Raw genomic sequence first — 24,526 nt, 5'->3', positions numbered from 1 at the left:
AAAGTTGTAGTTAGGTAAAACTTGTTCCCTCTTTTCATATGCAAGGTAGGCTTACCATGAATATTTATGGAATGAGTGAAATGAGTGCTTACTAGCATTTTTTTATGGACATGAAAGGGGAGGTGAAATCTGCTTTACATTGTGTGATTGTGCATGGTGAAACCAAATGGAATTGAAATTCTTTTTTTTTTTTTTTTTTTTAAGATTTTTATTTATTTATTCATGAGAATACACAGAAAGGAGAGAGAGAGAGAGGCAGAGAACACAGGCAGAGGGAGAAGCAGGCTCCATGCAGGGAGCCCAACGTGGGACTCAATCCCGGGCCTCCAGGATCACGCCCTGGGCTGAAGGCGGTGCTAAACCGCTGAGCCACCCCACCCGGGCTGCCCTGGAATTGAAATTCTATTTGCCATGACATTGGCAGCATTCACTGAACCTGCCTGGCTTAGTGCTAGGAATATTCTTAGAAAGATTCTTTATATTTTTATATATATTCTTTATGTATATACTTTGTATTTGCTGCACTCCAATATGCTAGGTGCTAGGAATACAAGGAGAAAGAGATACCATCCCTATCTTCGTGGAACTCTATTTAGGCTGATAACCTGGTTTTAAGGCTGTGTTCTTTTTTGCCAAACTATTATCCTTAACCAAAGTTACGGTGTAAATGTAATACTATATCTGGATTGCCACAGTGGAACGTAACAAATGGGGAGAACCCTCTCTCAGGAGTCAGATGTCACTCTTACTAAACTCTCTCTCTCCATTGACTTCTAATTCCTTAAGGAATAGAGTTTAGTATTTGACCTAAATGTTTTTAAGTGTCTACTAGAATTAGCATAGTATAACTGTCAAGCTATTAGTCCCAGTTGGGCAAGGTTTTCTGAGAGTGATAGTTCAGTAAAGAATTTTTTTTTTTCTGAAACTTGATTTAGATCACTGGAAAGTAAAATGGTAAAAAGTTATAACATCTGCAGTGCATCAGGGGCTAGGCTAGGTACAAAGGATAAAAAGACATTTTTATTGTAGTGTGAGAGACTGTGTTTAAATGAAAAGGCTATACTGGCCTTTGAGTTGCATTCATAAAGATTAAGTGAGAAAAATCAAGGTACATCTCTGTTTTTGCAATCATAGAATATCTCTACATAAAATTACTTCATTTCTGTGTACAGAAATTCAGACCATCTTCTCCGCTTTTTTTTTTTTTTTTTTAAGATTTTATTTATTTATTCTTGAGAAACACACAGAGAGGCAGAGACATAGGCAGAGGGAGAAGCAAGCTCCCAACAGGGGAGCCCGATGTGGGATTCGATCCCATGACCCCAGGATCACAACCTGAGCCGAAGGCAGATGCTCAACCACTGAGCCACCGAGGTACCCCGATATTCTCAGCTGTTAATTCTTGTCACAGTTTTCAGCGTTGTTGTGTTCCTGCGTGCTAGTGTATTTGAGAGGAACCTAAGGTTATTGGGAGATTTTGAATTCTCCTTTCCCTCACATGTGTTCTTAGGATTAAGATACATTTGAGAAGTTTGAAAACCGTGTAGCACTGCATAAATAGAACTGGTTGGTTGGCGGAGTCATACAGACCCCAGGAGTGAAACACAGAAAGAGCATTCAGTGCTAGGGAGATTTTAAGTACAGTTGACCTCAGAAAACCAGAGTTGTTTCTGTTGCTTATTGTATGTGACCTTGGCCAGGTCATTTAACTTTTGAGCCTTTATTTCCTTATCTGTCAATATCTCAGGGATGCCACAGAGCACTTAGTAAAAGTTAAAATAAGGTAGACATGGATGGATTCAAGGAGACACTGTGTTTCATCTGTTGTCCTTGGGACTTCTATCCAGAGAAACAAAGTAGGTTATAGGGGTGGTGACTCTTAGAGAGCAGACAAAGGTCAAAGGTAAGAGTCTTCTTGGGGAAAACAATTCCAAATATATTTCAAAGAATAAGGTATTTTCCACAGTCCAAGACTGCTATTGTTAGAATTCTTAAATGTGCACATGAATCTATACTTCTTTTCAATTTAGTTTTGTAGACAGCATGTATTTAGATCTTATATTTTGATCCACCCTGACAATCCATCTTTTAATTGGTGTCAATTTTTTATTGTTAACTAATTTGTTCTCGTTTTACATTATTATTGGGAAAGGAAAGATGTGCCCTGAGTCACAAAACCTGGTTTTCTAGATTATTAAAATGATATTAAAGGAATTATATTAAAGTCTCTTGGCCAAATTTCTCCTGGCCATATTCATTTATTTATGTATATAAGTTTTAGTATAATCCTTGCTTGAAAGAAAAAGTAGCATAAGGAATGTGAATACTTTCTTTCCCTTTCTCGGATTTATTTCATTTGAGATATGTTTCTGTTGGTTGTTAAGTAGTGGTAACTTGAACCCAATTCTACATCTTCTGATCTAGAAAATGTTGACAAGATAAGTAGTTTTCCATGATGTAAAGGGATACTAGGTGAGCACTTTACAGCATGGTAGCTCAGGTCACATTGAAGATTTTTTTGGCCCTCTTTTGGCCTTGAGTTTTGTTCATTAGGGAAGCAAAGTTAGGGAAAATGCGCGTGCATTAGAAAAATCTTAAAGCTAAAGGTAGAAGGGAGCTTGAAAGTGATTCTCTGGACATCTTTTCTTTCCAACCAGCTGAAGTGTATTTTGTGGTAGGGGAAAATTTTAACAGCATGATTTCTCATGCATGAATCTTTCCCAGTCTTCATTTCATTTCTTTCCACTGGTGTGCTGATGACATTTTTAAACATATTCTAACCTTAAACATTTTTCTTTTTCCTGTAGGAAACCTATGAGAATATCCCAGGCCAGTCAAAGATCACATTCCTCTTACAAGCCATCAGAAATACAACAGCTGCTGAGGAGGTACTACTCTAATATTTGAGATTATGACATTCTTAAAAAACAAGTTGGAGGGGATCCCTGGGTGGCTCAGCGGTTTGGCGCCTGCCTTTGGCCCAGAGCGCGCTCCTGGAGTCCCGGGATTGAGTCCCGCTTTGGGCTCCCAGCATGGAGCCCGTTTCTCCCTCTGCTTGTGTCTCTGCCTCTCTCTCTCTCTCTCTCTCTCTCTCTATCTCATGAATAAATAAATAAAATCTTTAAAAAAAAAAACAAGTTGGCTATTAGATACGGGTCTACATGGGTAATGAGAACTGTTGCCATAGACGTTACCAGAACTTTGAACTTAGATTTGCTAAAAGATACTTTGCAGTTAGTTTTTTTGAGTACCCTATATTTAGAATGAAATTTCTTTTTTCCGTGTCAGGTTGATATGTCCAGGATATTTAAGTTAATTTTTTTTTTAAGTTAATGGTTTTTAAATAATTACATAAGAATTTACTAAAGTGACTTCTGTAGCTATAAAAAAAATTTCTTCCTTTAAACAATTCATTCTGAAGGAGGAAATTTAATTCAGTGTTTTAATGTGTGCCAAATGTTTTCTGAGAAAATATGTATTGTCTGTCTAATCTCTAAGGTAGCAAAGAATATGTGCTAAAGATGTTTAGGAATAAAGAGACACTTTGGTGAATCCTTTATAAATCATGGTTTTCAGCAAATGACCTTATAACTGTACCAAATTTAAATTTGTTGTTTCTTACTGCTTTTCTATGCATTTAACAGTGGATTTTTTTTTTCCCCCAAAGTAATATCCTTATATATAGAGTCTTAAGTGAATGTCAAAATATCCCAAGTCTAGAAATCTAGTCTCACCTCTGTGAACCATGGAATTGAGAATTTGTAAAGTGAAGGAAGACTGGCTGGCTCAGTTGATAGAACATAGGACTCTTGATCTTGGGGATCATGAGTTTGAGCCCCACATTGGCCTTAGAGTTGGTTGGGATTTTTTTTTGTTGTTTTTTTAAGTGAATTTTTAAAGCAAGACTTCTTTACTAATATTAAAATGTGATGAAAATGAAGTCACACTAAACTGCTATATAGTATTGCACCTGACTTGTACTCAGTTTAAATTTGATGTTCTGTGGCAATGCTTAGAAAACAGTATAAAAGTGCCCCACTTTTTAAAAATAGATGACAGAAGGCGCTTCTTCACCTTCGTAATATATTCTTTAATTCAAAATGAATGTCACATATGAAGAACAAACATAAAGTAATGGCTGTTTTAAATCTTGAAATTTGAATCAAGTTAGCTATGAAACAAATTTTAAAGCTAAGAATAAATAATACTAAAAAACTCTCGAATTTTCTTTTTAAAAACCTATGTTGAACCTTTTTTAAATCTTGATTTAAGAATTAGATGATTGTGAACTAGCCTCAGGATCTTGACTGGCTTCATACTTGTTAGTGTAAGTGTGAGAATTGCGTAAACTTGAGATTAGAGATTCTAACCATTTTGAATCCTTTCTAGAGCATTAAAATTTCTTTAAAAGTTTGCTGTATGCCAAAAGTAATTCAAATAAAAAATTCAGTGAAAAATGACTTGAGAAAAAAATTGGCACATTTTATTTGTGTGGCTTAACTCTTTTTTTGTTGGCCACAGTTCCATACTGATTATAGTGATAATGAGCTGCAGCCCAGAAATGAAAGAAAACACGAAAAATTGGTTTAATAGTTTCAAAGGCCTGTTGATTTAATATGATAAAATTTCAGAATGGTGTTTGTCTTTGGATAATCTAAAGGGGAATATTTTACAGAAAATGCCAAACTTAAATATATTCTACAGGTTTTAAATGGGATAAGAATATACACATTGAAATTGATTAGCACTTTCAGGCATTAGGAGCTTGTAATGTTTGTTTGCTCAAATGAAGCATAAAGATAAATGGATATGATAGCATGTTATCTAAGAGGCTAATGAAAGGGCTGTGAAACAACGAGATAGTCCAGGGAGTAATATTAGTAGGTACACTAGAATGAGAGAGCCAGATGGAGAAGTAGGAAAGGAGCATTCTAGGGTTTGCAGTTTATATTAACATTTATTTTTCTTAAAAGAAGGTATTACAAATAGAAATTAAAGGCAGGTTCATCATTGCTAAGATATGTTTCTGATTTGTGACCTGATGGGTTCAAGGGCTTTTCCTTAGCTATGAATAAAAAATAGCTTTTGGGTAGCGTTTTCTGTACACTAGGCTAATGTGATTAGAGAGAGTTTTATTTATTTCACCTGTTTTGTAAAAAAATCTAACAGTGCTTTTGAAATGAATTGTAAAAATAGAATAGTAAAATCCATCAATGGTGGAGTGAATGTAGTCTGTTGGCAATTTTTTCTCTTGTAAGACACCAAGTTATTAACCTTGTTATCCATTTATAGGCTAGACAAATGGCTGCTGTTCTCCTAAGACGTCTTTTGTCCTCTGCATTTGATGAAGTCTATCCAACTCTTCCTTCTGATGTTCAGACTGCCATCAAGAGTGAACTACTGATGATTATTCAAATGGAAACCCAGTCTAGCATGAGGAAAAAAATTTGTGATATTGCTGCAGAGTTGGCCAGGAATTTAATAGGTGTGTATGCGATACATTCATTATTATGTTGTAGAAGAAAATGAATATATCCCTTTTTTTTAAGTGGCATCTTTTTAAAGAAAGATTCACAAGTACCTGAGTACTATTTATTCTGTTCAAAATGAGAGTGATCATGGATTCTGCCTTTAGAGCCAAAAATAAAATGTTTGTGAAGTACAGTCATAATATGTACCTGCTGGTTTTCAGAACATCTGTGTGGAGAAATAGTTTTGTAATTTGCTTAAAAATTGTCAGTTTTATTTCCCCCTTAATCAGGAAAGTTTGGAAAGCACAGTGTAACTTACAACTTACTTTGTAGGTTAAACTTACCAACAGAAGTAAAAATCAGTGGACTCCAGGAGCTTTTATTGTTACATTTGTGTATTAGTAAATTATGCACATAGGCTATTATACCACTATTCTGTGTAGTTTATGAAATACCTCAAAATATTTTTAAACAGTGAAATAAAAGGAAAATCTCTAAAAATGCATTTTACCAATAATCAAAACCCTCTTTGGTCATATTAAAAATATTAACGTGATTGAATATGCTTTGTTACTTTTTTTGACAGATTCAGATATATGTTTTTTTCAGTGAACTTTATTTTAGAGAGCGTGGGCAAAGGGAGGAGGGACAAGGGAAGGGGGGAAAGAGAATCTTAAGCAGACTCTATGCTGAGCACAGAGCCCAGTGCAGGGTTTAATTTCACAACCCTAAAAAAAAAAAAAAAAAAAAAAAAATTTCACAACCCTGAGATTACCCCTGAGCTGAAACCAAGAGTCAGATGTTTAACAAACTGCACCCCCCCAGGCACCCCAATAGATACGATGTTAAACTCAGTTCATTTATACAGTATATCTAAAGGTTGAAAAGGATGCCCCACTAAGTATAAGGCTAAATGGGAATATCATTGGTTATAAATCATGACACTAATTTTTTTTTTTTTTAATTTAAATTCTGGTTAACATATAGTGTAATACTGGTTTCAGGAGTAGAATTTAGTGACTCATCACTTAAGTATAATACCCACCAAATTGCTCATTGCAAGTGCCCTCCTTAATGCCCATCACCCATCTAGCCCATCCCCCGCCCACCTCCCCTCCAGCAACTCTCAGTTTGTTCTCTATAGTGAAGAGTCTATGGTTTGCCTCCCTCTCTGTTTTTATCCTTCCCTTTTCCTGTGTTCATCTGTTTGTTTCTTAAATTCCACATATAAGTGAAATCATATGGTATTTTGTCTTTCTCTGACTGACTGACTTCACTTAGCATGATACACTGTAGCTCTGTCCATATCATTGCAAATGGCAAGATTTCATTCTTTTTGATGGCTGAGTAATATTCCAAGATTACCACATCTTCTTTATCCATTCATCAATCTGGACATTTGGGCTCTTTCCATAATTTGGCTATTGTTGATAATAATGCTGCTATAAACATTAGGGTGCATATACCCCTTCAAATCAGCTCTTTTGTATCCTTTGGATAAATACCTAGTGTAATTGTGGAGTATTAGGGTATGACACTCATTTTTTAATCTCCACTACCAGTATTGCCAAAATTCTTGTTCAAGTCAGCTGAGTGATATTTTTTTTTTAAGACTTTATTTATTTATTCATGAGAGACACAGAGAGAGGCAGAGACATAGGCAGAGGGAGAAGCAGGCTCCTTGCAGGGATCCTGATGTGGGACTTGATCCCAGGACTCCAGGATCACTCCCTGGGCCAAAGGCAGGCACCAAACCGCTGAGCCACCCAGGTGCCCCAGCTAAGTGATATTAACCAATTCTTAAAAGTAGGAAATGTGTTAAATTTTTTATTTTAAATAAGTTCAAAACTCACTGAAACCCTTAATTTTGAATTTTTTTAAGTAGCCTAGGGAATCTGTTTTAAAGTTTTTTTTAAATGTGCAGGTATAAAGTTTTATAGGTGACATATCATTTCTAATTCAAAATCATTTAATAATGCACGGTTTCTAAAATGTTTCAAAATGGTCTCTCCATAGATTTTTATTTTTCATTCCCTCTTGACCCCCAAGCATGACCTTTATGTTAAAGGGACTGATTAGGGTTGGTTTTTTTTTTTTTTTTTTTTTTTTTTATGTCAGCTGTGGCAATGTACACTTGTCATTTCAAAAAAGTTCAAATATAGAGGGACATTTTTTAAAAAGTACATGCATAACTTATCTGTAATTTCTATGTCTCTTAAAGTTCTTTGTGACAATATAATTGGTAAGTCATTTAACTGGTACAGATTTTTGTGGTTGTTCACTTTTATTTCAAAGTACCACAGAAATTCTGTTTTTTAAAATCTTATTTAAAAATAAACACCTTGATAGCATGAGTACTGCTCTGGGTCCTGGTATTCCCACTCCTAGATCTTCTCCAGTTTGCAGGCAATTTTTACAGTGTTTTGGCTTCAGGACCTTGATAACAAATATTAACTATGCCTACTTTTTAAACTTTTAATAGCAATAGTATAAATAAAAGATTTAGCCAATCATAGAGTCATAGTGCTGCCTTTTCTCCATATCCCACTCCTTAGAAATAACCATAGCCAGTGTCTGAGCACATAACCCAAAAGCATGGGTGTTTTTTTACAAGATTAGAATGCCATGTTATGGTTAAAGGACCTAATCTGATTAGGATTTTTTTTTAAATACATAGCGTGTAACATTTTCTATTACATACATTGGGGCGTATGAAATGAAAAGATTCACCCTTCATTTTTTGAAGTTTTGACTTCAAAACTTTATGCCTGGATCTCTTTACTTTTAGATGAGGATGGCAACAACCAGTGGCCTGAAGGTTTGAAGTTCCTTTTTGATTCAGTCAGCTCTCAAAATATGGGACTGCGGGAAGCTGCCCTTCACATTTTCTGGTACATACATGGATCTAATTTTCCTGAAAAATTGTCGTGAATGTGCAAAAGCACATTTTAATTGATTGTTTTAGTCTGACTTTTTAGACTTAAATAATGACTTTAGATGAGCTTTGTATTTGTGTTGGAAGTAAAACTGAAAAAACATAAAGCTTCTAATTTCATATTATAATCCTTTTTTGTACACAAGCGTTCTCTACAATTTTTTTCTTTCCTTTGTCTTGTATGATTCCACGAAAGACAGTTACTTCTTTATTTAGAGGTTAACACAGTACTGAATATAAATATGTCTTTTAGAAAACCACTATAATGATGAAATCTTGAAGAAGAAAGAAAAGGCTGGTGAATCCCTATTATTTTCTAGGTCTTCTATAGCCAGACTTAATAAAGTACAGTATTTTAATAAACTTCTATATACTTATAAGCAAATGGTCTAAGTTTAGAATTACGAGTATCTGCACTAAGAAAAATTTTGTCCGTGTTATCAGACAGTTCTACATTAAAAATATAATTGGATTTACAACATTTCAAGATTATATATTTTTTAAAATGCGATCTACCTTGAGCATCAGAAGAGAATAAGGGTAGAGATTACACCATTTTCCACGTCAGTTGTCAAATGTATCTTACCTATATTGGTAATCCAGAGAAGAGAATTAGTTAAAAGTATTCAGTGTAATTGTTAGCCACATTTAAAGCAGAGCAGAATTTGGACTACCTGGATCACTGACTAAACAAGCAGATTATTAGGCAGTGTGGTTACTGCAGCTACCATCTGAAACGTTGTACTTGCTTTTGCCCTATCCTGTACTCCAGGTCACCTTCCTGTGGAGACAGGGTGATAAGGATAAATTGTAGGGCTGGAATTGGCTGCTGAGTAGCGTGCGCGCACCTGGATTGCCCCTGCTTCCAGCCTAATCCTTTCTGCTCTGCTTGTTGCCATTTGTCCAAACCCCAAAAGAGGATTGCTTGGAGGATGGGTAGATGATGTTCAGCCTTCAAGGTTAATGCACACTTGAGTCGGGCTGATGTTTAAGGTTAGATTAGAACATTAGATGTTCCGGCTGACACTACTGAAATATAATGTCATTTTGGATCTTGTTTAGGAACTTTCCTGGAATTTTTGGGAACCAACAGCAGCACTATTTAGACGTTATCAAACGGATGTTAGTTCAGTGTATGCAAGATCAGGAACATCCATCGGTAAATAATTCCAATTCCATTAATATTAACACCTAATTCAATATAACCTTTAACTTGTGAAAGAAATTTCTATACTTGGAGATTATCTTTAGTTTTAATACTTTATAAATACTAGTTACTGATGAAAAATTTCATCTTGAGTAAGAAATCTTGAACTTGAATCCATCAAAAATTTCTCCTGTTTGACATTTTTTACTGTCTTCACTTTAGATAAGGACATTATCTGCCAGAGCTACAGCTGCATTTATACTTGCAAATGAACACAACGTTGCTCTATTCAAACATTTTGCAGACTTGTTACCTGGATTCTTACAGGTAAGAAAACAGTATAAAATAAGTGATCCTTAAATCCTTACTGGTTTTCTGCAGCGTAAAGTCTCATCAAAGTTCTCTAGTGCATTCAGTGTATTTGTTGCCTACTGTGTGCTGGCACTAGACACTAGGAGTTCAGCAGCAAACAAAATGCAAATCTCTAGCCCCATTGAACTCCGATCTTTTTCCCTTCGTAGACTCTCAGTCTCTTAAAAATTGTAGGTTAGGGTTTCAAAACCTTTCTATAACATAAATGATAAAAGCAATTTATGGCTATTAATGAATATGTAATCACATAGGTTATTGCCATGGAATCAACCAAATAACCTACAAAATGTAATGCCCATTTTACATAAGGGGAAACTAAAGAGCGGAGGTTAGGAAACTTGCCCAAGATCACAGTGTTGGTAAGTGATTGAAGCATGTCTCAAACCCAAATTGGACAGCAGTACTTAGTCTTCAATCCAGGGCTTGTAACAGTTTATACTATAAAGTAAATGGTTTATGGTTAATTTCACTTCAGGGTTATTATTATTTTAAGGATACCTTCTGCCTCAAGCAGAAAGTAAAATAAGATTGGGTAAGTTAGAGCAACTTGTTAGACCCAAATTTTGTAATAACTGTATTTTCCATTTTGAAATGCATAGGTAACATACATATGTACACATACAAGTTTAAAATATAAAAATAAATTGCCTTAAGTTGTTACAAAGAAGAAATAAAAAAGGAATAAACAGTAAAATGGCATGCTTTTCAACTTGTATATGGTATGGTATGACTTCAATGAAAGACATATAGACTAGGTGTTTTTTAAGTGACCCATGCAACACAGTAGCTAAACATTTGAACTGATAGATACTATTGACAAGGCAAACACCACAAATGCTGTTAGTATTGATGGTTTGATTTCCAGAAATGGTAAAGATCCAGACAAAACAAAGTTATGTATTCATCCTTGGTTTATACAGTATTTATACTTGGAGGGTGAGGGGGAACCCATGGTACATTAAAAACAAACAAAAAATAATTTGTGAATTTGGTTTTATGTTCAGATCATTGTAAATTAGGTTTTTGTTTTAGAAATACCTGACTTTTGTGACTGTGTGAGATGCATGATAAGCTCGTCATGTGAGTTCCTCAGAAGCATTTGTGTCACAGATGCAGGATATCTAGAAACCCTGGCCTTTGCTCTTCCTCAGTCATTGTGATGACCAAGAAAACTCCTGGGAGAAATAGCATCCCTATTGAGAACCACTGGCTTAGAGAGGATTTGGAAGAGCTAAAACTGAAAAGTTCCATATGAATTCTGCATATTTCAGTAATTTTGCAGGATTTAGTAGAAACTTTTCTCCCTATACTGTCAAACTGCAAAGATAGTTTAGGTCAATGACAAACATTAACTTGTCCATTCTATCATTTTAGTAGTTTATTACCAAAAAATTTTGTGAGTTACCCACTGCTACATTCTAATCTCAGATTTTTCTTCCCCTGAATTTAGAGTAAGCTAAAATGTTAGCCAAAACTTCTAGGAGTTGTCACTCTGAAATAGGGAATGGTAAGATACAGAGTGTATACTTAAATACACAGTGAGTTAACTTGATGTCAAAGAGAAATAAATTGAGTAATATTGGACATTTTAAATGTATCATAGGGTCTAGTAGTTACTGCATGTCTGAAAAAGACTAGGATATGGATATTGGAGGGACAGAGAAAAGTAATTCCTTAACAGCCTTAAGTTTGCTATGCTGGTTACTATAATTCCGGCTTAGATTTAAATCTTTGTATGTTTCTAGTTAATATTAGTCAAAAGGAAGGAATATATGCGGCTGTGAGATTTGCACTCTTTAGATTGCTAAATTGTTATTTAGTAAAAAATATTCTTCAATAATATTCTGTTGTCTGCCTTTTAATGTTTTGACAGTGAGACATCACATCTATAAAGTAACTTGAACCTAGACCTTTTTCTTTTCTCTTTCATTTTTTCTAGGCTGTGAATGACTCGTGCTACCAGAATGATGATTCAGTCCTGAAATCCCTTGTTGAGATTGCAGATACTGTTCCAAAGTATTTGCGTCCTCACTTAGAAGCTACTTTACAGCTAAGTCTAAAGGTAAATTAAATATTTCAGTAAATGTCTGTTTATCCTTTTCAGTTAATAATCTAAACTACTAAATGTATAAAATACGTTTTCTCTATAGTTGTGTGGAGACACGAACCTCAATAATATGCAACGCCAGCTTGCCCTTGAAGTAATTGTGACCCTCTCTGAGACCGCAGCTGCTATGTTAAGAAAACATACCAATATTGTTGCACAGACTAGTAAGTCAAAGGTCTTTAAATAGTTTGTTCATGTGGAAAAATTGTTGGATGAACTTGCTGAAAATTGTGTAAGCTCACAGATTTCTTGAGAATATTATAAAATGTCTTTCACAAACAGATGAATGGGGAGAAATTTATCTCTGTACACATTTATGTGCATGGACCCAATATGGTAACTATGCTGTAGACATTCTGAAGTCCCACAGTTGTAGGCATGACTTGTGACACCTGGATATCAAAATATATAGAAGACTTTTTTGGGGGAAATCGGATAACATGTTGAAAGACTAATAGAAGAACTAAACATTTCTCTTCAAATTGATCTATAAACGAAGACAATGTTGGTCATAAGGTTGATCATAGAATTTGTGTAAAATAACATATGGCCTGAAGTAGCCAAGTCAATTTTGGTGAGCAGAGTGGAGATCTTGCCTTCTCAGCTATGAAGATTTAGAAACTGTTGGTGGTACAGGTGTAGGCAAATGGATTGTAGGAAACAGGATTCTATGAGCAGATCCGCTTACATGGAAACAAAGCTGACTTTAAAAGATAAATAATTGGGGCGCCTGAGTGGCTCAGTTGGTTAAGCGCCTGTCTGCCTTTATAGCTCAGGTCATGATTCTGGGATCAAGCCCCATGTCCAGCTCCCTGCTGAGCAGAGTCTGCTTCTCCCTCTGCCTCTCATGTCCCCCCACCAAATAAATAAAATGTTTTAAAAAACTAAGAGAACAGTTATTGACCAAAGGTCATTTCTGTGGCAAAAATCTATCCCAACCTCGGATATCCTATAAAAATTAATTCAGGGTTGATTTAGCACCTAAATGAGCGACACGTTTTACAAACAAAGTTTAAGAGTAGAAAGAAGTTTTTTAAGACTGAATTACAAACCATAGGTACAAACATTGCTGAATTGGCAAATACTAAAACAATTTTTTGACCAGATACACTACAAGTGAAATTAAAAGACAAGCTGCAGGCTGGGCAAAAGCAGCTACAGTGCACACGGTCAGCAAGTTCAGGTCTGTAGGAAACAGACAAGGGCTAGGAACTGGAAATCCACAATGAAGGAGCTAATGAGCCTGCTCAGCGTCAGTAAACACCAGTGCAGTTGGGGAGTCTGGTGTCAGGTGTGGAGCAGAGAAGACTCAGAAAGCTTCAGGGCACTTCACACATGGTTGTGAAATGAGACAGGTCTCCTTTCAAACCTGGAGCAGTGCACATTTAATGCAGCCACTATGCAGAGCAGTTAGTCTTTCTTAGTAATATTGAAGATACCTGTAACAATTCCATGCCCTGAACTCACACTTGTCAAGGGTATATGGATAAGAATCTCATCAAAGCAAATTTTGTAATAGGGAGAAAATTAGAAACAACCAAAATGTCCATCAGTAGAATAGTGTGTTTATGTAATAGAATATTCTGAAGTAATTAAGTTGAAATCCATGTGTGTTGAAAAGGAAGCAAATTGCCTACGGATATATACATAGTATGGTACCATTTATTGTGTGAAAATTTAAATCTTGAGATAGTGCTATATTTGTTTACAGAAAAATCTGTAGTTCAAGTATAAAAACACTTTGGGAGTGAGAAGCATCGATTTTATGTTGTGCTCACCTCTGGTGAATAAAGAATATAGTAGGATCTGGGAAGTTTGTCTTTTCTTTAATGTTAACTCTTAAGCAGAACAAGATCTAAAGCAAATGCAACAAATATTTGTTAAAAATTTGTTGAAATTGGGCAGCCCAAGTGGCTCAGCAGTTTAGCACCGCCTTCAGCCCAGGGCCTGATCCTGGAGACCCGGGATCAAGGCCCACATCAAGGCTCCCTGCATGGAGCCTGCTTCTCCCTCTGCCTGTGTCTCTGCCTCTCTCTCTCTGTGTGTCTCTCATTAATAAATAAATAAAATCTTTAAAATAAATTTGTTAAAACTTAACAAACCAGATGTTGGAGGCACAGGCAGACTTTTCTGTCTCACTCTTAGAGGCAAGGTAAATCTTACTTTGTTTTTTACTTCTTAAAATTCTTGTTAATAAATGGTGATATTGATTAAAAAAAAAAAAAAAAAAACCATAGTCTTCAGAGATGAAATGATGATTTGCTTTAAGTTCCTCAGATGTTAGCAATGATGGTTGACCTTGAAGAGGATGAGGACTGGGCGAATGCAGATGAGCTGGAAGATGATGACTTTGACAGGTAATCATGCACCCAGAAACTGCATTAGAGGCTCCCTTGGTGAAATGGAGCGAACTTGGGTGGCAGCTGGAGTATAAGGGTTCCTGGAGCCCGTCTCTTCCCACCATATTCTGTAATTCAAAGTTAAACTTCTAAGTTTAGAACATGGGATACTCGGCTTTCTGTGTCAGATTTTATAAATATTTTATTTTTCATAAAATAGGTATTTTTTCCACCCCATTTTACTCTAAATTTTCAAGATTTTTTTAGTGTAAGAGTATCTTAAAGTATGTATAAAAAAGCTTTATTGTGAAAAATGCCTTTACGTACATAGACCTCATGTAGAATATTTGGTTCCGCACAGTTCCCTGCAAAATGCCCTGTTTTCCCAATTTCACACAAGTTAACCTTAGGCTAGAGAGGACAGTGGTGGTGAGATTTATACTGTAGCGTTCAGTGACACTGGAGCTACTGTTTAACTTGTTTAGACTTAGGCTTTCATGGATAAAGATTCCTATGGAAAATCCACTGGAATCGAATTCACTGTCTAGTAGTGATGGCCTCTTACATATGTATGAGACGTGCACTTCAGAACTCTATTAATGGATCTTTCAGTGGTCCTAAAGGTATATTCTCAGGTAGCGTTAGAAGTGGAGGACAGGTGGGTTGAGTGATTTGCTCAGGTTTTATATAGCCTATCTATAGACTGAGACTTCATGCTGTTCTTTTACTCTTTGCAGTTAATCAAACTACCTCCCTTTCTTAAAGAGAACTGAAAGTATTTCTCTGAAAGACTGGTAGTTGAAATAAGCTATTAAAACAGGCATTAGGTAAAATTAAAGACATTTGACTTAAAGAAAATACAGTGTGTTTTTCAACTTAGTCCCATTATTAAAAATGACTACTCTGGCTTGAATGCTATTTTGAAGTACATGAAAATAATCCTTCACTGGAAATAACCTCATAGGGCTAAAGGGAAGACCAGGCTCAGACTGAGTTTCCTTTGCCTGGTTCAGTTACTGTAATGTACTGCTCCCTATTCAAGGCACTTAATTTATATGGCTTATGAAGCTATTTTTCCTGGGCTAGATGAACAGGATTTTCTTATCTGGGAGTAAATAGGTTTTATTTTATTTTATTATTTTATTTACTTTATATTTATTTTATTTATTTATTTATTTATTTATTTATTTATTTATTTATGTAAATAGGTTTTAAATTATTTCAAAAGTAAGTTTAAATATATTCTCTAAAGAAAATTTGTAGCTTCATCTTTATAGTCTCCTCAACCCAGCAGTTTGAGATGATGCACATGACAAACTCATTACTAATCTTGCAGTTCAGAGACAGTGCAGAGGCCCTTCTGGCCAATTTTCTTCTGTTTTCCATGAAAACTCTGGTATTAAGTTTCACTGGTGCATTATTTGTGGCAACACAGTTTACATCCCTTTAAAGTACATAAACTCACAGCAAGGAAGTCATCCTCCAGAGTCTCAGCATGGCTTTCAGTTTTCTATGTTCTGTCCGTTGAGTTGAAGGATGTACAGGAAATGAGATAACAAGGCTCTCCTAAACATTGTACTCCTACCTCTGAGTCTTGAAAGCATTAAAGCTCAAGCGTTACCCAGTGAGGGGTGTGTGTGGGGAGAGAAATAGCAAAGTCTTGAAAATTAAGATGGAGACACAGCAGGACTTTTTACACTTTGGCAAATGAATCATGGAAATGTTATGTGCCCTCCCCTTTTTCTTTAACTCTGGATATTTAACCTATAAGTTCATAGGTTTAGAAGACTGCTTGAATTGGTAGTTTAATGTGATAACGTGTTTTAGATCTGTGTGTGTACAGTGCACTATTGTGTCTGTTGAACATAATGAATATGTTCTTTGGTCTCTGTGCAGCAATGCAGTGGCTGGTGAGAGTGCCCTGGACCGAATGGCGTGTGGACTCGGTGGGAAACTGGTGCTGCCGATGATCAAGGAACACATTATGCAGATGCTCCAAAATCGTAAGCTGGATATCCCAAAAGAGAGTAGTGTAGCGTGCTTTTCTAAATCTTCAGTTCTGACAGATGCTTAGACTTAATCTTTCTTTGCCTTTTTATATCCTGTGTTTAGTCCAATTTTTATATTATACTGATAAAATCCTATTTAGTCCTCTTTGGAACCATTCAGTCTTACGCTAAAGAATGTTTTTCCTCACTATTGCAGATATTCAGTTCTGTCTCTAGAATTGTCTTCAATCCATAGGGAAAAAAAATTTCAAGGAAAAGCTATAGATTTTCTCCCTACCCAGAAATAACTAGCTTTTAATTTAAATAAGACATCATTATTTCATGTCTATAAAATATTAGCATATTCAATTCCTATAATCTTCCTTTATCCACTACTTTTTGTTTTCAAAAATGTATAATCAGAAGAGAAGCCACTTCCATATTTCTCTTACTGTTTTCATAGCAAATATTTGGTCATTTGTATCTGTACCTTTAATTTATTTATATCAATATCAAAAATTATTAAATGTGTGTTATATTTTTATCTTTTTTTTTTTTTAAGATTTTTAAGTAACCTGCACTCACTGTGGAGCTCAAACTCATAACCCCAAGATCAAGAGTCGCATGCTCCACCAGCTGAGCCAGCCAGCCACCCCTTATTTTTGTCTTTTTATTTATAGAATTAAGGTGCTTGGCTTTTTTAAAAAATTCAAATACAGAAATGTATAAACTGAGAGTCCATTAGATTTAGAGGTGGCCAGTTAATACGTTTCTGAGACTTTTCTCTGACCTTCTTTTTGTATATGCAGTTTAAAAAAAAAAAGTGAACATAGCTTACGGACACACCATACTTACCTTAAGCTTTGCCCCAGGGTTAATCATATCACCACATAACAGCTCCCCCCTCATTTTTTTTTTTTTAACAACCACATAGCCTTCTATAATACCCCATTAGTTGTTAATAGTTTTTGTTGATTACAAATAATGCTAATGCATACACTCTTCTACAGAAATCCTGTATGGATCCTTGTATGGATATTTATGTCTATAGGGTACATTCTGTACAAGAGACACACTTGAGGGGCAAACCATTGGTTCTGCATTTTAAAGTAATAAAATGGAGTAATAATAGAATACCAGCTTCAAATGAAAGTGAACCATTGAGAACTGAAGCCCTTATGCAATTTACCTAATTCTTACCCCATGTAAGATTCTTTTGAAAAGGCATGGCCCAAAACCATTATCCCTTTTTAATGACGTGATTGTATATCTGGGTCTTGAATAATTGTCTTACCCCTTTTTTGCCTCCTAAATTTCTTGAGGGTTTTTTTTTTTTTCCTCAGAGGGATGGAGACAGCATTAAAGATTGCTTAAGTTATCAGAGCTGCTAGAAAGTATCTAGCTTTTCCATTTTTAAAATGAAGAAAGTAGCCCAGAAACATTAAAAGATTGCACAAGGTCACCCAGCTGTCACTATTTCACCATCAGTTCACAGTATTCTTCAAATCAGTTGTGAATGTGGTTGTGACATGTAGTAGAAATTTGGCTTTTAAATTTCTGCTGCAGTTTATTAGGTGGATGCTGAAGGCTTTGCATATATGGCAATGAACTCTAAGATATGTTACTGTTAACATTATGGCAGGTCTACTGCACCTTAATTTCCTCATCTGTGAAAGAGGAGAAAATGCAGAGATGTATTTAATGTGTGCACAAAGTGCTTCAGCAACAGCAAACAATATATAGCTCCTAGTAACATGTGCCCCACTTTCTTCCTTTTTTTAAAGATAGTTTTATGGGTTTTCCTTTAAGTAATAAAGAGCAAAATTTAAAGGAGAAACACTATTTCCAGATCCCCATACCATACCATCACATTCTGCTGAACTTATTTTCAGGAGCTCTGTCTACCGGAGATGTATAGGCATATCTTTTTTTATTCTCTGAACCAAATATGGACACTTTTCTCTATCAGTAAATATTTATTGTATCTCTTTTTTAGATTAGTAAATTCAGTGTGCAAAGATGAGCATCTTATTTACTGGTTTCTTAGGATGATTATTACTCGGTTGAAAAATTCTGGCTTAATGGTCTATTGAGTAATTGAAACACATTAAAAATATTTAAAATGGGGATCCCTGGGTGGCACAGTGGTTTGGCGCCTGCCTTTGGCCCGGGGCGCGATCCTGGAGACCCAGGATCGAGTCCCACGTCGGGCTCCCTGCGTGGAGCCTGTTTCTCCCTCTGCCTGTGTCTCTGCCTCTCTCTCTAGCTGTGTCTCTATGAATAAATAAAATTAAAAAAAATATTTAAAATGTTAAAAAAATATTTAAAAATATAAAAATATTTAAAATGTGACCTTGTGCACATTTTAATATTTAAAAATATCAAAAATGTTGTAAATAATAATAAGGGTGTAATTCTTAACAAAATTAGGAATTTTTCAGAAATTCCTTTTTTTTTTTTTTTTTTTTTTAAGAAATTCTTTCTAGTAGAATTAGTTACCGGCAGAGTTCATCTTTACGTGGGTTTTAGGCTCCCCAAAGTAAATAGTTAAATTGTAAAAGTTCTCAAACTTTCTGTTCTCGAGACCCCTATATACTCTTAAAAATTACTGAAGATCCCAGAGTGCTTTTGTTTATGTAGGTTGTGTCAACGTGTATACCTTTAGAAATGGAAACAAACACTTAAAATACTCACTTAAAGGTAACAATAATAAACCTGTTACACTTTAAGAAATAACATTTTTCATGAAAAATGACTTGTAAAACAAAAATGTTAGAAGAATGCATTTTTAAAAATATCTTCTAAGTATCTTAGCTGAATTTTTTTTCTGCTTTACTTATCTCGTGGGATTTTATATGTGTTGTAATCCTTCGAGTATTCCACTGGATCCCCATAATGAGAGTGAAAAAATATTATCAGGAGAATAGTTTTGATTCAGAGAACCCCAGGGTAGTTGGGCCCCACTTTGAAAACCATTGCTTTACTCAGATACTAACTTTCTATATTGATGTATCTTTTGCTTTACGCAACAAGTTATGTGAAACACCTTAAAGGGAACAGTTAAATGTTTAGAAATGAAAGTCAGGGAAATTATATATTAAAATGATAGGAAGGTTCAGTAAAATAAATACTGCTTAGCTAATATTCTATTAATCTAAAGTAAAGTTTGTCTATGTTCATTTACCATATTGCTAAATAAAAATTCTTTAAAAGCAGTATCTTTCCTCCATGGCTTTTTTCCTTTTTCCAGAAATGTGACGGGGGCTCCTGGCCGACTCAGTCGGTAGAGCATGCGACTCTTGATCTTGGGGTCATGAATTCAAGCTCCATGTTGAGTGTGAAAATTGCTTAAACAGATAAAATGATAAACTTGAAAGAAAAAAGAAATGGGACCATGGATGAAAATCAGTGAATCTATTCAATGAATAGGAATGTGTGACACAAAATCCAGATATTTGTTGTTTATGGTAAATCTTACGGGGAAAACCTTATTTCCAGTAGTTGGTATAAATACTAATAATTTGCTTCCATACTGCCTTTTAACTACCTCTGGAATAGAAATGCTTGTGTGATGTAACCGTCACTCCAGTGAAATACTCCTAGTCAGGCACTCTTTTCTGTCCATTTTTCTCATTAATGTATAAAAATATGTTGATAGTCTTTTCCAAATAAAGAGAACTTCATTTTATACTTCTTACTACCAGAGTGACATGCTAATCGCTCTTCTTTCATGTGTAATTGTTTTTTGTAGCTGACTGGAAATACAGGCATGCAGGATTAATGGCCTTATCTGCCATTGGTGAAGGATGCCACCAGCAAATGGAAGGAATTTTAAATGAGATAGTAAATTTTGTTTTGCTTTTTCTTCAGGATCCTGTAAGTACCAGTAAATATCTGACTAATAATTATTACCGTAGTTTCACATGGGAACCCATTGCCTTTACTCATACAAAGTAACCTATTCCAGCATCCAAGAGTAAGGTATGCAGCCTGTAATGCTGTGGGACAGATGGCTACAGATTTTGCACCTGGTTTCCAAAAGAAATTTCATGAGAAGGTAAGTAACAAGGCCTCAAACACTCAAGTCAGACTTTTAAGAAGAGGGCGTGTAGTATGTTATATGTATGCTTTGAAATGTGGCATTTCAGAATGTGTGCTCATCTGCTTTCATCTTCCAGGTGATTGCAGCCCTGCTACAGACCATGGAAGATCAAGGCAACCAACGAGTGCAGGCCCATGCCGCAGCCGCTCTTATTAACTTCACCGAGGACTGTCCCAAGTCACTGCTTATTCCGTATTTAGACAATTTGGTGAAACATCTGCATTCCATCATGGTTCTTAAACTTCAAGAGGTAAGTTACTAGGTTTTGAGCTCCTACTTAGAAATTAACATAGGTTAATTTAATGGGTAAGACCTAGAGAAAGAAACTTTTCAGCATGGCCATAAAGAATAGAAAGTTAGGATAGGCTATTTGAAGTAGAATAATTCGGTCTTGAACAGAGATAGGCCAATATTGGAATTGGGAAAGAAGATAGAGCCTAAAGGTTAGGTAAAAACAGTATTTGAATTGCCTTGAAAACAAGGCAGTTATTTTGAATTCTGATTTATGTAAATTTGGAAGAACCATTTTGTTCTTAACTGCTGCAAGAAATCATGATAATGTGATTGTAGGAAATTAGCGTGATGGCATTGTGAGGCATAAACAAAAAGGGAGAAGATTTAAGTCAAGACTGTCAGAAGATTATTTCTCAGAGAGCTTGAGTAGAAATTGGGGAAGATGATTCTGAAAGTCATTTCTCAAGAAGCAGTTAACAGTTTCTGCTAGTTTGAATTTAAAAAGATGAAGAAGTAGTAAAAAAATAATGTTGACCATTCTTTTCACCTGGATGGCAGAAGTAGATAAGAAAAAAATCCTTTTTGCTTTAAATATGTTAGATTTCAGACAAGGCCTGGCTATCCAGATAGTTAAAGCTTAAATAAGAGGTGCAACCTAGAAACAATTGGCTTATTAATGTTTAGTACAGCTATGTATGAGAAAGAGGATGCAGGCAAGAAAGGTAAGGGTTTAGATTCAGTTTGCTGTCAAATCCAATGAAAATAAATTGCTGTAAAAATGAAATGAATAAAAAGGACAAACAAAAGCCTTTTAAAATGATTATATTCAATGGACATAAAGTTAACTGTCAAGTTGTTTATAAGTAAAGTCAGTCTGTAACATCATATACTTGATTTTTCTTTTTTCAGATTTATTTATTTCAGGGGGGAGGGTAGAAGGAGAGGGAGAGTCTCAAGCAGACTGCCCACTGAGTGCAGAGCCCAGCTTAGGACTTGATCCCAGGACCTTGAGACCCATGACCTGAGCCAAAACCCAAGAGTCGGATGCTCAATCAACTGAGCCACCCAGTTGCCCCTAGAATATCAATTCTTGTACATTAATTCATTGTGAACCAGTGATAGTTCATAAGCCACACTTTACCTAATTGTGTCCTAAAGGAACAAGATACAGTGTCTCAGAAGGCAAAGGAAGGGGTTTGAAATGGGATGGGTGCTCAATTTCAGATGACAGCAGACCAAGAACATGATGAAGGAACACGAGTTAGTCTTAAGACAGAAAGAAGTAGACCCAAGATGAAGGCATATGAGTTGGTTGGTTATTCAGGAATATATGGATCAAATGTGACTTTACAAGTAGGTTTGGGTAGAGGGCTGAAGTGTAAAGAGAGTTTCTGTTGCATCCTCTTCTGCCAGATAGGCAACATGTCAGATTTTTAAAGACTAAAAGAAGGAATTGCTAAGATCAGCTGGGGAAGAGGATAAAGTGTATGGGCAAGAGTTGTACAAAGAGAAGGTAGTTAAGGAAGAACAGCATTCCTCTGAGATGAGAGGTAGGTCAAGACCTGAAATGTGGAGCAGATGCAGAAGGGAGTAGGTTACTCTCTTATGGAGGTGGTGGAAGTGGTAGTACAAGATGAAGAGCTCTGTAGAGAGTGGCTATAGTTGATGAGGGGGATGAAAGAAATCTGGAATACCCACTGGGTTAGATATTCATATGAATCCAAGGGGATATTGACAGGTGACAACATGAGCCCAGTGGCAAGTACACGGTTACTGGCCAGGTCAGAGAACTAGGTCTCTGGTGCAGGGGAAAGGTGAGCTCATCGGTCTCACCAGATAGTAAAACAGTGTGCAGGAGAGCTCTGGCACCAGTGGTGGTGTTAGTGGTACCTTCTAGGGAGAGTCAGGGAAGGTAAAGGAATGGACCGTAAAGGGAGTTCTCTCCACATATGGTAGGACAGCACTAAGTGGGAGTAAGCGAGGAAAAAGGACTAAGAAAGGCACAAAGCTGGGGATACAGAAATTGGAAGAGGAATCTAATTTGTGCTCAAGCACTAGTTGCTCTGAGACAAGGCCAACATGAGGAGGGAGCACTTTGTTAACAGAGAAGCAAGGAGATCCTCTCTCAGTAGTTCCACAGGGACTCTTCAGTCTGCTCCAGAACCTGTGGTCTCCACTCAGGCTGCTGAAGGGTGGTCTCAGCTTGCTGTTTCAGAGAAGTGTTTGAGAACTATCAGGGGACATGTCTTCCAGCCTCTTCATTTCCATGATTTGTTTTGTGTGTCTTCCTTCTAGTTGATTCAGAAAGGCACCAAGTTAGTGTTGGAACAAGTTGTGACCTCTATCGCGTCAGTTGCAGATACTGCAGAGGAAAAATTTGTCCCCTACTATGACTTATTTATGCCATCACTAAAGCACATTGTCGAGAATGCAGTTCAAAAGGAACTCAGACTTCTCAGAGGAAAAACTATTGAGTGCATCAGCCTCATTGGTCTGGCCGTTGGGAAGGAAAAAGTAAGTAATTTATTCCAAGGTTGAATTTACTATATGTAATTTGGCTGTGGAGGCATTGAAGGTACTAGAGAGCCTTTAATTCTGATAAATGATTTTCTGGATACTTGTTTTTATCCATCATCTTACTCTTCTGTCACTCCTACTTTGTATGGAAATTCATTTTATCAGTGTTAATATTAAGTTTTTTCTTAATTCAGTTATGCTCTTGAAACCACCCCCCCTTTCCTACCACATTTACAGTCTTTCTCCTGGGAGGTATGTGGAGTTCAAGATCATATGTTTAGTTTCACCCATTTAAACATGTACTTGGAAACGTTCCACTTGATTTCTTGTTAATCCAAAAAACATCAGGTGTCCCGAGATAGAAATTCTATATGCATATAACACTTCAGAAAAATAATTAGCAAGGACTGTTCACCAGCATATTTTCCTTCCAGCCAGCACCTCAGAGTTGTCAAAGCCAATCAAAGGAAGTTTCTTTGTCATTGACCCCCACCCCGGGTTCTAACTCTCAGAACTGTCAACATTAGAACCTCTCTGATTGGTCTCCTCCAAAACCATCAGTATTAACTTATAAATAGTTTTCTGTGGGATACTGAGAAGCTAACCAGTAAAACATTTTTGTGTTCCATACTCTATGTATCTGGCTTTCAAACTGTCTTTGAAACACGCTGTCTACACAAGGGAGATTGCTAGAACTATACAGAGTTAAATGAAAATGATATAGTTCTAGAGAGCAGTCTAAAATTTTCTTTCTGGAATTCGATTATCTTTTTACTGCTGGAAATAACAAACCATAGAACAAAACTTTATGTCATTAGAAATACCTTTACACTGCAGTTAACCCTGACCTTCATTGAAGAATCTATTTTTCTAGAAAGAGCACTAAGTCTGTGTAATATATAGATGAACATCTTTGAGTGTAACCCTTGTCTGAGGAGTTATGACCCATGTGGATAATGTAATGGTAACACTGGTGTTAATTTTCTCAAATATTTTTGTCTAGTTCATGCAAGATGCATCAGATGTGATGCAGCTCTTATTGAAGACCCAGACAGACTTCAGTGATATGGAAGATGATGATCCTCAGGTAAAGCAGCTTGGACACATTCGCCTTGATCCATTGAGGAGTTGTGGCTAATGCAAGGTTAATGAACTCGACAAAGAAATTAATAGGCTTCTTGAGATAACCCCTGGTTTCAGAGACATTCTTCACTGGTTTTCCTTCACTTCTCATACCACCTTTTTGTCAGCCTGCTGTAGCTGCCCCCTCTAAGATTCTCAATTTTTTTTGGTGCTCTTACGGTTCTGTCCTAG

At 36.1% G+C, this 24,526-nt stretch overlaps 1 protein-coding gene across 4 annotated transcripts in view; it reads left to right on the top strand.

The window, feature by feature from the left end:
- Positions 1-24,526, top strand: part of IPO5 (importin 5) — a 57,057-nt gene that overhangs the window by 19,873 nt on the left and 12,658 nt on the right. For all 4 annotated transcript variants that reach the window (XM_072782577.1, XM_072782579.1, XM_072782578.1 and 1 more), the window contains 14 exons: positions 2,808-2,888; positions 5,293-5,485; positions 8,260-8,362; positions 9,469-9,565; positions 9,776-9,880; positions 11,865-11,987; positions 12,076-12,196; positions 14,302-14,389; positions 16,268-16,374; positions 20,111-20,235; positions 20,327-20,416; positions 20,538-20,711; positions 22,991-23,209; positions 24,216-24,299. In XM_072782577.1, coding sequence (XP_072638678.1) covers positions 2,808-2,888; positions 5,293-5,485; positions 8,260-8,362; positions 9,469-9,565; positions 9,776-9,880; positions 11,865-11,987; positions 12,076-12,196; positions 14,302-14,389; positions 16,268-16,374; positions 20,111-20,235; positions 20,327-20,416; positions 20,538-20,711; positions 22,991-23,209; positions 24,216-24,299 — 1,710 coding nt within the window. The remainder of the gene's footprint in view (positions 1-2,807; positions 2,889-5,292; positions 5,486-8,259; positions 8,363-9,468; positions 9,566-9,775; positions 9,881-11,864; positions 11,988-12,075; positions 12,197-14,301; positions 14,390-16,267; positions 16,375-20,110; positions 20,236-20,326; positions 20,417-20,537; positions 20,712-22,990; positions 23,210-24,215; positions 24,300-24,526) is intronic.

Source organism: Canis lupus, chromosome 17, assembly GCF_048164855.1.
Source record: "Canis lupus baileyi chromosome 17, mCanLup2.hap1, whole genome shotgun sequence".
NCBI classification, from domain to species: Eukaryota; Metazoa; Chordata; class Mammalia; order Carnivora; family Canidae; genus Canis; species Canis lupus.
The sequence above is the reverse complement of the archived record's forward strand: the minus strand, read 5'-3'. Positions and strand labels throughout refer to the sequence as shown.